The 14227-nt window shown below is 37.3% G+C and overlaps 1 protein-coding gene across 1 annotated transcript in view; it reads left to right on the top strand.

The window, feature by feature from the left end:
- The first annotated feature begins 211 nt into the window (after nt 1–211).
- Nucleotides 212–14227, top strand: part of HAUS6 (HAUS augmin like complex subunit 6) — a 38934-nt gene continuing 24918 nt past the window's right edge. The window contains exons 1-7 of the mRNA XM_069576638.1: nt 212–696; nt 4468–4563; nt 7379–7457; nt 7961–8093; nt 12338–12485; nt 13483–13548; nt 13887–13935. Coding sequence (XP_069432739.1) covers nt 569–696; nt 4468–4563; nt 7379–7457; nt 7961–8093; nt 12338–12485; nt 13483–13548; nt 13887–13935 — 699 coding nt within the window. The 5' untranslated portion in view covers nt 212–568. The remainder of the gene's footprint in view (nt 697–4467; nt 4564–7378; nt 7458–7960; nt 8094–12337; nt 12486–13482; nt 13549–13886; nt 13936–14227) is intronic.

The raw sequence follows: 14227 nt of genomic DNA, 5'->3' as shown, positions 1-14227 counted from the left end.
AGCTGAGAATGCCTTTTCTACTACACTGAATAACGGCCTGTGGTTTTTATCTGACGCAGTAGGCATATACGAGCGAGAGGAAACACAGAGATCAGACAAAAAGTCAGGAAGCGCGAAGCCAAACAATGCCGTGCTGAAGCCTGCAAGCGCGAAAAAGTTCCCCAGCCCCGCAAAGCCTTCTGGGTCTTGTTGTTCCCCGCCGGTCTTGCGCGGAAAAGACCAAGGGGAGGGCGCATTGCATGGCGGGAGATATAATCCTCCTAGGGAGCCCGTCCTCCGCCGGGAGCCGGGCGGCGTCTTCCGGAAGCGCGGGACGCTGGGTTTGTTGTGTCTTCGCTCTGGCCGCTGTGCGGTGCTACAGTTAGAGGTTCTATTTTCCTGAGACTTTAGAATTTCAGGCTACTTGAGGCCATTTGAGGCGAAATGGCTCCGAACGAGAGAGGTTCAAGTGTTGGCAGTGGAGGGGCCGCCGCCACCTTAGGCTGCCCTTAGGAAAGAAGCCTGAGGGGCCCTCTCAGTCCTTGGAGCCTGTGCTTTCTTCCTTTGCCGGGCCCTGCCTACGGCGAAGATGAGATCGGCCTGGGTCACTTCTTTCGAAAAGGAGCGTCTGTGGATGTACCTGCAGGCGCTCGGCTTCGAGCCTTGTCTGGCGACCATAGCCTGCGGAAATACCGTGTCACACACGCACTTCGGAGTGTAAGGAGGACTGGGCTGGCGGCGGGGGTGTCTGAGACTGGTTACGTTGGTGCAGCCCGCCCTGTTGCGGACCGGCGGGTTGATAATTAGGTAGTCGGTTACCGTGGTGCGGCGCTGGCTACAAAGCCTTTGCTCCTAGCGGCAGCTGACCTGGTGGCAGAGACTGTCCGTTATGGAACCTAGCTGGGAGCGCTTTGTAGGAAGTCGAGTCTGCAGTTGGGGCGAAACTGGAGGTGGGGGCTTAGTCCTGGTTTGGTCGTGAAGCTGGTTGGTCTGTGAAGTCAAGGGAGGGGGCGATTTGGTAACGGAGAGCCACCGCCTTCCATTGTATAGAAACGCCGTTAGGACTCAAGGGGGGCTGTTAAAGTAGTTGCTCTTTAGTTTATACTTTTTGCTTATTAGACTGAAGCATTCCACAGAATGATGCTAAAGCTGAAACTCCAGTACGTTGGCCACCTCATGCGAAGAGTTGACTCACTGGAAAAGACTGATGCTGGGCGAGGGCGTGGGGGGGGGGGGATTGGGGGCAGGAGGAGAAGGGGACGACAGAGGATGAGATGGCTGGATGGCATCACGGACTCGATGGACGTGAGTTTGAGTGAACTCCAGGAGTTGGTGATGGACAGAGAGGCCTGGCGTGCTGCGATTCATGGGGTCGCAAAGAGTCGGACACGACTGAGCGACTGAACTGAACTGATGCCACAGTTAGCAAAAAACCAGTGGAGAGTGGTACTAAGGTGAAAAGTAAAAGCTCCTTCCTACTCTGCTATAAATGTTACAGTCTCATTATAAAAAGAAACTTTTTTTATATTTCTGTGTCTTAGCAACTTTACACAGTATTATCTTCCCCACTGAAGGCCAACGAAAATTTGAGATCCTGTTCTCAATCTTCTTGACATTTGTAATTATGTTATTTCCATCCTTCTTGTGACAGTATTTAAATAATGTGCTTAGTCCTCTATTTCTTGATGTATTAATCTTAAAAGTATCTCTTGATTTCCCGCTAAGTAATTTCACAGTGAAGGTAGCCTTTTCTTTATACGAAAATTAGTTACTACCCTCTTTTGCCTTCTCCCTTTTCTTGACTTTTTCAGCTGTATTAAAATTGTTTTAGTGTCAAGACTTAGAGACTCCTAACCTCTCTGTGCCTTAGTTTCCTCATCAGTAATATGGGTGTAGGGCTTCCCTGGTGGCTCAGTGGTAAAGAATCTGCCTGCCAATGTAAGATACGCTGGTTGGAACCCTGGGTGGGAAAGATCCCCTGGAGGAGGAAATGGCAACCCACTCCAGCCTTCTTGCCTGGAGAATCCCGTGGCCAGAAGAGCTGGCAGGGCTCCAGTTGGTGGGACACAAGTGAGCACCTGCTGTCAAAGGTTAGAGCTATAATTATAATAAGTTTTGCTTGGGAACTATTTGTTTAGAAGTTACTACTATTTATATATAGAAATGCTTTGTCTAGCCTAAAAATTGACAACCAGTGGGTAGCATTTATCAAGTTATGATTCTGTATTAATAAATGTTCCATTTATGTTACATGATTTGATGCCCCAAAGTATGACAGAGAAGTTTAAATCTTGAGGCCTCCACTGAGAATGATTCCCGTTGTCAGTGTATCATCTCTATTGTTTTGGCAATCTTAGTTTTTTCTCTGCTCTGGTTTGTACAATTGCAGTCTGCTTTCTGCCTTTCAAAATTAACTAAAATCAGTCAAGTTTTGGTTCAGTGATTTTTTTTTTTTTTTTACATTGTCATAGATTTCCACCCCCCACCTCCCCCACCATGTCTTTAGAGTCATCTTAGTTGGTTAGTGGAAGGGATCTACTCTTTTGAAACAGACATCCCCTTTAAAATTCTTTAAGCATGAATATGGCATCAAATTTGCTTTAAAAAAAAAATTTGATTCACTTAGTTGATTCACACACACATACGCGCACACATAAGTTTACTTCAGTCCAGTCACTCAGTCATGTTTAACTCTTTGTGACCCCATGGACTGTAGCACGCCAGGCTTCCCTATCCATCACCAACTCCTGGAACTTGCTCAAACTCATGTCCATTGAGTCAGTGATGCCATCCAGCCATCTCATCCTCTCTCGTCCTCTTCTCCTCCTGCCTTCAGTCTTTCCCAGCATCAGGGTCAGATCTTCGTATCAGGTGGCCAGAGTATTGGAGTTTCAGCTTTAGTATCAGTCCTTTCAATGAATATTCAGGACTGATTTCCTTTAGGATTGACTGGTTTGATCTCCATGCCATCCAAGGGACTCTCAAGAGTCTTCTCCAACACCACAGTTCAAAAGCATCAATTCTTTGCTGCTTAGCTTTCTTTATAGTCCAACTCTCACATTCATACATGACTGCTGGAAAAACCTGTAGCTTTGACTAGACGGAACTTTGTTGGCAAAATAATGTATTTGCTTTTTAATATGCGCGCGCGCGCACACACACACACACACAGAGGCTGTGCTGTGTGTATCATGCAGCATGCAGAGATCTTAGTTTCCTGGCCAGGGATTGAACTCACACCCTGTGCAGTGGGGTGCAGAGTCATAACCACTGGACCATTAGGGAAGTCCCACATTTACTTATATATGTTGGTGCAAAATTTTATGTGTTTCTAGTTTCTGTGAGCATGTAATTGTATAGTCACTTTGCTTGTAAAGTTAAATGTGCACTTAACATATGATCAAGTAATTCCATTCCTAGATATTTGCCCCAGAGATTTGCATTTTGGAAAAATCATGCTGGTTGTATTACAGAGAATGGATTAGAGGGAGAATCAAGGCTTTGCAGTTAGGTGGACCTAAACTACAGAAGGCAGTGGGAATGGAAAGAAAAGGTGATTCATTCACTTTTTACTCAACAGATATTAATTGAACACAGTGTTGGACCTGGGTATACAGTGGTGAACAGAGCAAACATAAACTTTTCCCTTATAAAATTTTAGTCTAGTGGGTGAGCAAACCTTTCTTTAAAGGTTATCCTTTTTAAAATTAGAAGTGTTGAAGAGAACAGGGTACTATGTGAAAAAAAAAAATAACAGGTTTGAGAGATGGTAAGGAGGTAGGAACTTTATTTGTATTTTTTTTTTGAGGAATAGAAACATTCCAAGGATAAGAGTTATTTGACAAAAAGTTAAGCGTGGGAATTTTAATGTTAATGTTTTTCCAACTCAGAAAGTTTATTTCAGGAAAATAGCTTTATGTGTTCACAGAGGTACTTAGATCTATTTGTCATGTCATCTGTATTATGAGGAAAATCAAACTACTTTCTAATGTTGAGATTAAATAAAATACTTCATGTTAAAGCTGCAAGTACAGTCACTAACTTCATATGACTGGTGGAGATCAGCTGAGTTACTGCTTGTCAAAGGCTTAGTTAAAATAATACCTGACCAATACAGTCAATAAATTTTAAGTCTTTTATTGTCAGAAAATGTTGGTTGGTATCACATCATCACTTATCTTAGCCATGGTTTTCTCTTTACCTAATTAGACTTTCCTTTTCTTTTTGTAGAATGTGTTCATTGAAATAAAGTTCTACCAGTTTTCTATTTGATCTATATTTTCAGAACCAAAATATAAAAACTTGCATGTGTTACTTAATTGGTTATAAATGCATACATGAAATAGAAAAATTAATTTGTTTTGACCTCTTAAACAGAATGAAAACTACTAATCTGTATCAAACTCTTACACAGCTTTTTGTGATACTGTTTTATTAACCTTTTCTTTTTTTAACCTCTTCCTGTCTTTATTTCCTTTTAAACCATAGGAACATGTTTGACAAGCTGAACCGTGATGCCTTTCACATAGTTTCTTATTTTTTGTTTCAAACACTTGACAAGTCTCTCACCAAAGAAGTCTTCAAGTGAGTAAAAGTTATTTTATTTTTGTAAGGGACTTAAAAAAGGGATTATGACTTGATATAGCGAGAATTTCAACTTTGGCTTTCAACTATTATTTTGAATGTATGTTATAAATATTAGGTTTGAGTCTTACAGATTTAGTACTTAACCTTTATTAATCTGAGTCCTTTTTTTCAGTACTTGAATTCATGGTAGATTTCATAAGTATATGGATTTTATTTTATACATATATAATTCCTAACTTCTTCACAGTCTTAATTATTAGAATAGTTAATTGATTCTAGCCATGCACTTAATTTTGTTTTGATTTTTGTTAATTACCTCTTTACCCTTTTTTTTATAGGCAATATTATTTGTTTTGTCTGTTTTTATTTCCTAAAATCTCTGTAAATCATTATTATTTTTGTCATAATATATAGAAGTATCAAGTGCTATAGACAAAGATCATTCCTATTAAGTTTAGCCTATTGTCCTATACTGTTGTATATTAAATAGTATAAGCAGAGGTAAAAATGTGAATAATCACTAACCTTGATTCCAAGTTATTTTGTAGGTGATTTGGGTTTCATCTGTCATAAAAAAGTTCAAATTTGTTTTAATATTTATGTTGTGTCATCATTATCTTAAATAGTAAGTCCATTGTTTTTATTTATGATAATTTAATAGTCTTGCCTTCAGTTAAAGTTTTGAGTGACCAAGAGAACAAGTATATTTGAAGCATATTTTGGAAATCCCTATCACTATATTATGGGCTTCCCTGGTGGTTCAGCAGTAAAGAATCTGACTGCAATACAGGAGACAGGGATTCAATTCCTGGGTTGAGAAGATCCCCTGGAGGAGGGCATGGCAGCCCACTCCAGTATTCTTGCCTGGAGAATCCATGGACAGAGGAGCCTGGCGGGCTATAGTCCAGAGGGTTGTAAACAGTCAGACACAACTGAAGCAACTTAGCAGGCATTCAGGCATCACTAAGTTATAGGGCTTCCCCTGCTCAGATAAAAATAGATTTTTGGAATTTTTTCCTTATTATAAACAAAATAGAGTTTATTTAAACCAATTCAGCAAATACAGAAAAAGTTAAAGAAGTAAAAATCATTCTTAAACCCCGCTAGAAAATATCACTGTTGTTATTCCAGCCTTTTAAACTGTTTTCTATGCATACTTAATTTTTTTTCTGTGAATACACAAGGTATGTTACGCTATAGAAATATGAAAAATATGGGGCCCTCAGCAAATAATTATGCCTCAGAATAAAAATTTAGATAAAACTGATTATCAGTGGGAAACAAAAGGCAAATTTTAAAATCCATTATTCTTTACTAAAACTGAATTTTTAATAATTTTATATCTTGTTTGTCCACAGAACAGTAGCACCTATTGACTGTGATATGGGTTATCCCTGGGGGTCATAATCTCTTAGGCCATTCTTCTTGTGCTTTTCATATGTAACCATTTATGTTTCTCTCTTTTGCCCCGGGCTTAACATACTAATTTATTAACACCATCTTTATATGTTAGCCTAGTAAATTCATTGAGCATGTTGTCTTCTTTAACTGATTTTCAGTAATTTTAATAGTGATTCATTCCTATATTCATCCCTATGTATTCATTGATTATTCACACTAAACAGAGTTTAACCCTATAGATGTTTATAAGGAAAAAGCCCTAATTTCTTACAGGGTAGTCTCTCTTTAGTTGAAATTTATGAATGTTAGCCTTCAGTTCATTTCAGTCATGCAATCGTGTCTGACTCTTTATGACCCCATGGAATACAGCATGCCAGGCTTCCCTGTCCATCACCAACTCCCAGAGCCTGCTCAAACTCATGTCCATCGAGTCAGTGATGCCATCCAACTATCTTGTCCTCTGTCGTCCCCTTCTCCTCCTGCCTTCAATCTTTCCCAGCATCAGGGTCTTTTCCAGTGAGTCAGTTCTTTGCATCAGGTGGCCAAAGTATAGGAGTTGCAGCTTCAGCATCAGTCCTTCCAATGAATATTCAGGACTGATTTCCTTTAGGATTGACTGGTTTGATTTCCTTGCAGTCCAAGGGACTCTCAAGAGTCTTCTCCAACACCACAGTTCAAAAGCATCAATTCTTTGGCACTCAACTTTCTTTATAGTCCAACTCTCACATCCATACATGACTATTGGAAAAACCATAGCTTTGACTGGATGGCCATTTGTTGGCAAAGTAATGTCTCTGCTATTTAATATGCTGTCTAGGTTGGTCATAGCTTTTCTTCCAAGGAGCAGTGTCTTTTAATTTCATGGCTGTAGTAACTATCTGCAGTGATTTGGAGCCCAAGAAAATAAAGTCTGTCACTGTTTCCATTGTTTCCCCATCTATTTGCCATGAAGTGGTGAGACCGGATGCCATGATCTTTGTTTTCTGAATGTTGAGTTTTTCCCAACTTAGCCTTGATTTAGCAATAATGTTTCTAGTGAGTGAAAGTCACTCAGTGGTGTCTGACTCTTTGCAACCCATGGACTGTCGTCCATGGAATTCTCCAGGCAAGAATACTGAAGTGGGTAGCCATTCCCTTCTCCAGGGGATCTTCCCAATCCAGGGATCAAACCCAGGTCTCCCACGTTGCAGGTGGATTCTTTACCAGCTGAGCCACCAAGGAAGCCCAAGAATACTAGAGTGGGTAGCCTATCCCTTTTTCAGCGGATCTTCTGACCCAGGAATCAAACCAGGGTCTCCTGCATTGTAGACAGATTCTTTATCAGCTGAGCTAGGAGATAAATTTGATATTTTAAAGTTTTGCTGAGTTTGTTTTTTTGTTCATAATTCTAATTTTTATTTTTGTTTTAAAGACATTGTTGGCCTCCATTTGATCAAAAACGTGATGTTGAATTCCGAAAACTTTTCTGTGAATGGTTGAAAAAGATTTCTGTAAGTATTCTCTCTCTAAAACTTTTGAGCAGTTGAAAACTGAAATTTTTTGTCTGGCTTTATTGAGGTACATTTATTTTTTTAAAGGTGACAGCTTCTTAATGCTTTTATGCTAACAGTATAAATAAGAAATATCAGAATAATACTTTCTGGTGGTTTTGATTGGGACTCTGTTTCTGGGAAACCAGTTTTTTGACTAAGTGCCTTGGAAATAGGTTTTTGAGTTCCTAGGAATTTATATAACAGTTTTTGTTTAAAGAAATAATTTTGACTCTAGATTATTTTAGCTTGTGTCCCCAAGTAGTATCAATAATTGTGACTTTAATTTTTAATTACTTTTTGTGACTGAGCCTACCAAGAGCTTAGAAGGATTCAAGAATTTAACTTGTGGTTCAAATGTAGTAATTCTGATAAATCCTGTTGTGCTTCAAAAACAGTATGATGTAAATATAAAGGTTATCATTGGTAATGTCTTCAAATTATCTTGTTTCTTTTTATCATAGGCCGAATGTGGAAGTAGCTTTCCTCAAGTTGTTGGTTCACTATTTCTATTTCCGGTTGGTCCTAAGTTTATTCATGTAATGTATCACTTTGCAAGATTTGTTGCAGTAAAATATATAAAAACCCATTCTAAAAGTAAGTTAAACTTATGGTAAGATTTTTTTTTTCTCTTTGATTCTTGGTTTTTATTATTTCTTATAATTTGTAAATCATCAAGAGAGTTTATTATTATTATTTTTTTCTTTTTAAAAAAATTATTTTATTATTATTATTATTATTTTTAGTTTTTTATTTTTTAAATTTTAAAATCTTTAATTCTTACATGCGTTCCCAAACATGAACCCCCCTCCAACCTCCCTCCCCATAACATCTCTCTGGGTCATCCCCATGCACCAGCCCCAAGCATGCTGTATCCTGCGTCAGACACAGACTGGCGATTCAATTCTTACATGATAGTATACATGTTAGAATGCCATTCTCCCAAATCATCCCACCCTCTCCCTGTCCCTCTGAGTCCAAAAGTCCATTATACACATCTGTGTCTTTTTTCCTGTCTTGCATACAGGGTCGTCATTGCCATCTTCCTAAATTCCATATATATGTGTTAGTATACTGTATTGGTGTTTTTCTTTCTGGCTTACTTCACTCTGTATAATCGGCTCCAGTTTCATCCATCTCATCAGAACTGATTCAAATGAATTCTTTTTAACGGCTGAGTAATACTCCATTGTGTATATGTACCACAGCTTTCTTATCCATTCATCTGCTGATGGACATCTAGGTTGTTTCCATGTTCTGGCTATTATAAACAGTGCTGCGATGAACATTGGGGTACATGTGTCTCTTTCCAGTCTGGTTTCCTTGGTGTGTATGCCCAGCAGTGGGATTGCTGGGTCATAAGGTAGTTCTATTTGCAATTTTTTAAGGAATCTCCACACTGTTCTCCATAGTGGCTGTACTAGTTTGCATTCCCACCAACAGTGTAGGAGGGTTCCCTTTTCTCCACACCCTCTCCAGCATTTATTGCTTGCAGATTTTTGGATCGCAGACATTCTGACTGGTGTGAAGTGGTACCTCATTGTGGTTTTGATTTGCATTTCTCTAATAATGAGTGATGTTGAGCATCTTTTCATGTGTTTGTTAGCCATCCGTATGTCTTCTTTGGAGAAATGTCTATTTAGTTCTTTGGCCCATTTTTTGATTGGGTCGTTTATTTTTCTGGAGTTGAGCTGCATAAGTTGCTTGTATATTTTTGCGATTAGTTGTTTGTCAGTTGCTTCATTTGCTATTATTTTCTCCCATTCTGAAGGCTGTCTTTTCACCTTGCTTATAGTTTCCTTTGTTGTGCAGAAGCTTTTAATTTTAATTAGATCCCATTTGTTTAGTTTTGCTTTTATTTCCAGTATTCTGGGAGGTGGATCATAGAGGATCCTGCTGTGATTTATGTCTGAGAGTGTTTTGCCTATGTTCTCCCATCAAGAGAGTTTAATAAAATAAGATAAAGATATTATTTTATCTCAACAGGCAAATAGTTAATGTTTTATTGGAATTGCAGTTTGAAATCCTGTCATAATGAATATAAGTAGCAATGAGGATTATTATGTTCTAATACAGGGTTGGGGAACATTTTCTATGTGAGATCTGACAGTGAATGTTTTACACTTTGTGGACCACATAAGAGTCTCTGTCACATACACTTTTCTGTGAATTAAAAAAAATTTTTTTTGTAATACAGCGCCTGAAAAATGTAGAAAGCAGGCCTAGTTTGCTGACCTTGCAAAAATGGGCCAGGTTAGACCTACAGGTTTGTAGAAGGCAATGGCACCCCACTCCAGTACTCTTGCCTGGAAAATCCCATGGACAGAGGAGCGTGGTAGCAAAGAAGTCGCAGCGACTAAGCGACTTCACTTTCACTTTTCACTTTCATGCATTGGAGAAGGAAATGGCAACCCACTCCAGTGTTCTTGCCTGGAGAATCCCAGGGACGGCAGAGCCTGGTGGGCTGCTGTCTATGGGGTCACACAGAGTCGGACACAACTGAAGCAACTTAGCAGCTGTAGCAGACCTACAGGTTATAGTTTGCCTATAATACATTGTATTAAATGTTGTATTGAATTTGTTAGAGATTTAGTTTGACTACTGGCAATGTGTTGGAATATTTTGGTTTGAAATTGTGTTTTAAAGGGATTTGATCTAATTGCTAAATCTTAGAAACAAAATACTGATTTTGATGCTAAGACTTAATGCCATTTGTAGCTTATTAAATATGCTGCTCTGTTTGAGTTGTGCTCATAAAACATGGGAGGAAAAAGATGAAAACGTTGGTGCAGAACAATCCCATCTTCCAGTTTCTAGAGATAACCACTGCTGACATTTTTATTTCTTTTAGGTGTTTTGTTGTTGTTGTTGTTTGTTTTTTTTTTTTAGTGTCATATTGTACATTTTAATTATTTTGAGTAATACATTCTCATGATTCAAAATTTAGAAAGTGAAAAGTGTCTTCCACTTCTGTCTAGTGATATCTATAGCGGTGCTATCTATAATCTAGGTTACCTGGATTCCCTTTTCAGAAGCAGCCATTGGAGTCAGTAATTCTGGCAAATATGTATATATTCTTTTTAAACCCTAAATGGTGACGGTTTTCAGTCTTGTGTTTTTTATGTAACAGTGTATATTGGAGATCATCACATATCAGTTCATAGATCTTATTCTTTTTCTCTCTTTGGAACTGGGTATTTGAATGGGTGTGTCATAGTGTATTTAATCACACATTTGTTCTGACAGACATTTGGCTTCCCCCCCCCCCCAATATTTTGCTATAAAAACAATGGTACAATGACAAACTTTATATGTATATCATTTTGTGTGTGTTCAAAGTATATATTGTGTTTGTGCGTATGTGTATTTGTGTATATATATATATGTACAGTACCTTTTTTCTAGTTTATCTTCTCTGCATGGTTTTTTAAAACATGTACGTGTGATCTCATTTTATAGTATTTGTATATTTTAAATTTAATGTGGCATGAGCACTTAACCAGTTTTTCTATTAGATGATCCATTTTAGTTACATGTAACCCAAACTGTTTTATATGAATCATGTGTATTTGGATTTGGCAAGAGTTTATTGTACAAAAAGCTTTTAGGCATGGGTTATCTGATTGCTTATTTAAAGCAGTTTCATTTACCATATTCAGTTTATGGATGACTTCTATATCCAATAAACTCATCTCCTGTTAAATATTTAGAACTTTTGATTCTTTTTTTGTGGGTGATCTAGCACCTGGATTTGTCATGTTAAGTATGGTGTGAGGCCGTTGTTTTCCAGCATATCTATCTTTATTGTATTAGCCATCTTAAAGTAGGATTTATTACATTTTATTGCACGTGAAAACCCAGACTCTAAAATGATTGGATGGATTTTTCTCAGGATCTGCTTTGATGATTAGTAACATAACCAAGAATTACTTGAGAAATGGAGATTGGTTTTATTTGGTTGTCTTATCCTGTTGGTCTTACTAGGAAGAAAAGTAGGCTGATGGCAGCAATGAAGGTGATGTGATCTCACCTCATCCCTTCTTATTTTCTTCCTTTGTTGTTAAAAGGTGTGTTAAGAAGTTGCTTATGTGTAATAGTGTATTTGTTCATGGATGTTTTGTGCTGTGATAATAATTATTTTGGGCAGATGGATTCTAAAAATTTTTAGTTTTGTAAAATAACTCAACTTCAGATAATCCTTTTTTATGTATGTTCAGTCATTTAGTTATGTCATACTCTTTGCGACCCCATGGACCATAGTCTGCTAGGCTCTTTCTCTCCATGGAATTTTCCAGGCAAGAATACTGGAGTGGGTTGCCATTTCCTACTCCAGGTGATCTTCCTGACCCAGGGATCGAATCCTTCTCTCTTATATCTTGTGCATTGGCAGGCGGATTCTTTACCACTGTACCATCTGGGAAGTCTCCAATCCTTTTTTAGTTGACTTCTTTAAAAACCAGGTCATCTTGCTTTTATTGAAATGAGTTGTACCTTTGTGTGTATTGTCATACCAGCTTTTAAGGAGTTGTTAGTTAAGTGAGGTTGTTAATTTCTCAACAGTCTCACATTTTTTATATTTATTAGCTTGTAAGTCTAAGTTTGGGCTTTCCTTGTGGCTCAGACGGTGAAGAATCTGCCTGTAATGTTGGAGACCTGGGTTCGATCCCTGGGTTGGGAAGATCCCCTGGAGGAAGGCATGGCAACCCACTTGAATATTCTTGCATGGAGAATCCCCATGGACAGAGGAGCTACAGTCCATGGGTTACAGAGTTGGACATGACTGAGCAACTAAGCCCAGCATAGCACAAGTCTAAGTTTTCTATATTTTATCTTCCATGTAGATTCTTCTATACGTTTTACAGAGACATTTAATGTAAAACCACAAGATTTGCACATATGCCTTGCCAGATGCCTTGTAGCACGTAATAGATTTTTACAAGTTTTGCAAAGAGAAGATTGTGTTACCCAAAAATATCAAGAAAATGCACAGTAAGTAATACTTTGATAGTTAGAAAATGAAAATTCCTTTCTTTTTGAACAAATGTCATCAGTATCCCTTCGGTGGCAGTAATTCATGAATACCTCAAAACCCCTTGGCAGTTACCTTTTATTTTTCCATTTTAAAGCCTGATCACTTCTGAATAAAGTACTTTAAAACTTTAGGCATGCTGTAAATGAAAGTTTAGAGAAAAGGAGGATATCAATTTTGTTCAAAAATTCAGTTTATTCAGGTATTTTTTCTTTTAAACATGAAAATAAAATTTTAAGCTGTAATTACAGTGCTCATTCTATTTTGTATCCTTTTTTCTCTTGATATTTTATTCTATAAATTTTTCCATATTGCTTTAATGTGTTACTTTTAATGTCTACTTAGCATCTGTTGAGAAGGTATGTTGGTTTCTTTAGCTGTTTTATATTGTCTTATATTTATTTACATTCATCTATTCAGCACATTTTTTAAAAATTTGTACCTTTGTGTGCCAGATATTGGTTATACACTGATCCTACAGCATTAAACAAAGAGGCAAGGTTCTTACTCCCAAGACATAGATTATGTCTGATTTTTAATAATTATAAACAACTGTAGTAAGATAGCTTTTTAAATGCTGTCTTATCTATTATGAAAGCTACAAAATCCTTTAAAATCTCTTTAAAACTGCAATGTTGCCTGCCTTAGGTAACATTTGAATTTATCCCCTAAGAATGTGAGGTAAGGATAAGAGAGCAGGGTAGTCTGACCTCCAGCATTTTTACCTAAAGTCAGAGTTTATGAACCAAGAAGTTCTGGTTTATCTCAGTAGTCCTGCCTATATGTTACATCACTCTTGTAATTCTTAAAGGGAGCCCTTCAAGGCTAGCTACTGGTATGTTTGGAAGAGTAGCCCTTAGAGGCCTTGAGTAAAGATATGAAATGGGAGTAAATATCAAAGTGGTCTATACTGTTGTAGTAGAATTATAGCTGTCATTTTGTATGTTTTTGTTGCAGATTATCAGTTAAACAGGTACGAAATTTGAGATCAGAATATATGGGACTGCAAAACCAAATAAAAAAGTAAGTGACTTCTAGAGCTGAAAGTTGCCTGAAGTATTAGTTTAACCTCCTGCATGTTATAGGTTAAAAAACAAACAATGAGATTAGTTAAAATAACACTTCAATACCTAGTTGATAATAAGACAAAAACAGATTCCTAGTCTAGGACTAGGAATTAGAAAATTCCATAATTTTCTCATAAATTATGGTAGCTTTGAGGTTGAGTTTTATTTTTGCTTTTGATAAGAATGGTTGTTAGTGGGTGGGTTTACAGATTAATTACAGATTAATTAGCTCTTTAGATGGTAAGTTACCATTTTTTTAAAATTGGCTAATGAGATTATTTAATTTTTAACTAGAATGGAACCCTGTGATGACCAAAGTAATATACAAGAGAAAATTCAAAAGGTGAGACAACTTTTGAAGGGAGAAATTTAATCTTTCTTTTGTGATATGCAATGTTTACTGACTTAACTGAACTCATGTATGTTTCTTTTTGTAACAGTGTTATACATTTTTTTAATTCATAAGTTGTATGGACATAAAAGTATCAACAGGTGCCTTTCAGACACTTGAATATAATAGGAAAAATTAGCTTATAATCAATCACACTAAACATATACAACACAGTTTTAAATTTGGTTAATTTAAAATCTTTCACTCTAGCAAGGAAAGTTCAGTTTGATTGTAAGTTAATCAG

The sequence above is a fragment of the Ovis canadensis genome, chromosome 2 (genome assembly GCF_042477335.2).
Source record: "Ovis canadensis isolate MfBH-ARS-UI-01 breed Bighorn chromosome 2, ARS-UI_OviCan_v2, whole genome shotgun sequence".
NCBI classification, from domain to species: domain Eukaryota; kingdom Metazoa; phylum Chordata; class Mammalia; order Artiodactyla; family Bovidae; genus Ovis; species Ovis canadensis.
The sequence above is the reverse complement of the archived record's forward strand: the minus strand, read 5'-3'. Positions and strand labels throughout refer to the sequence as shown.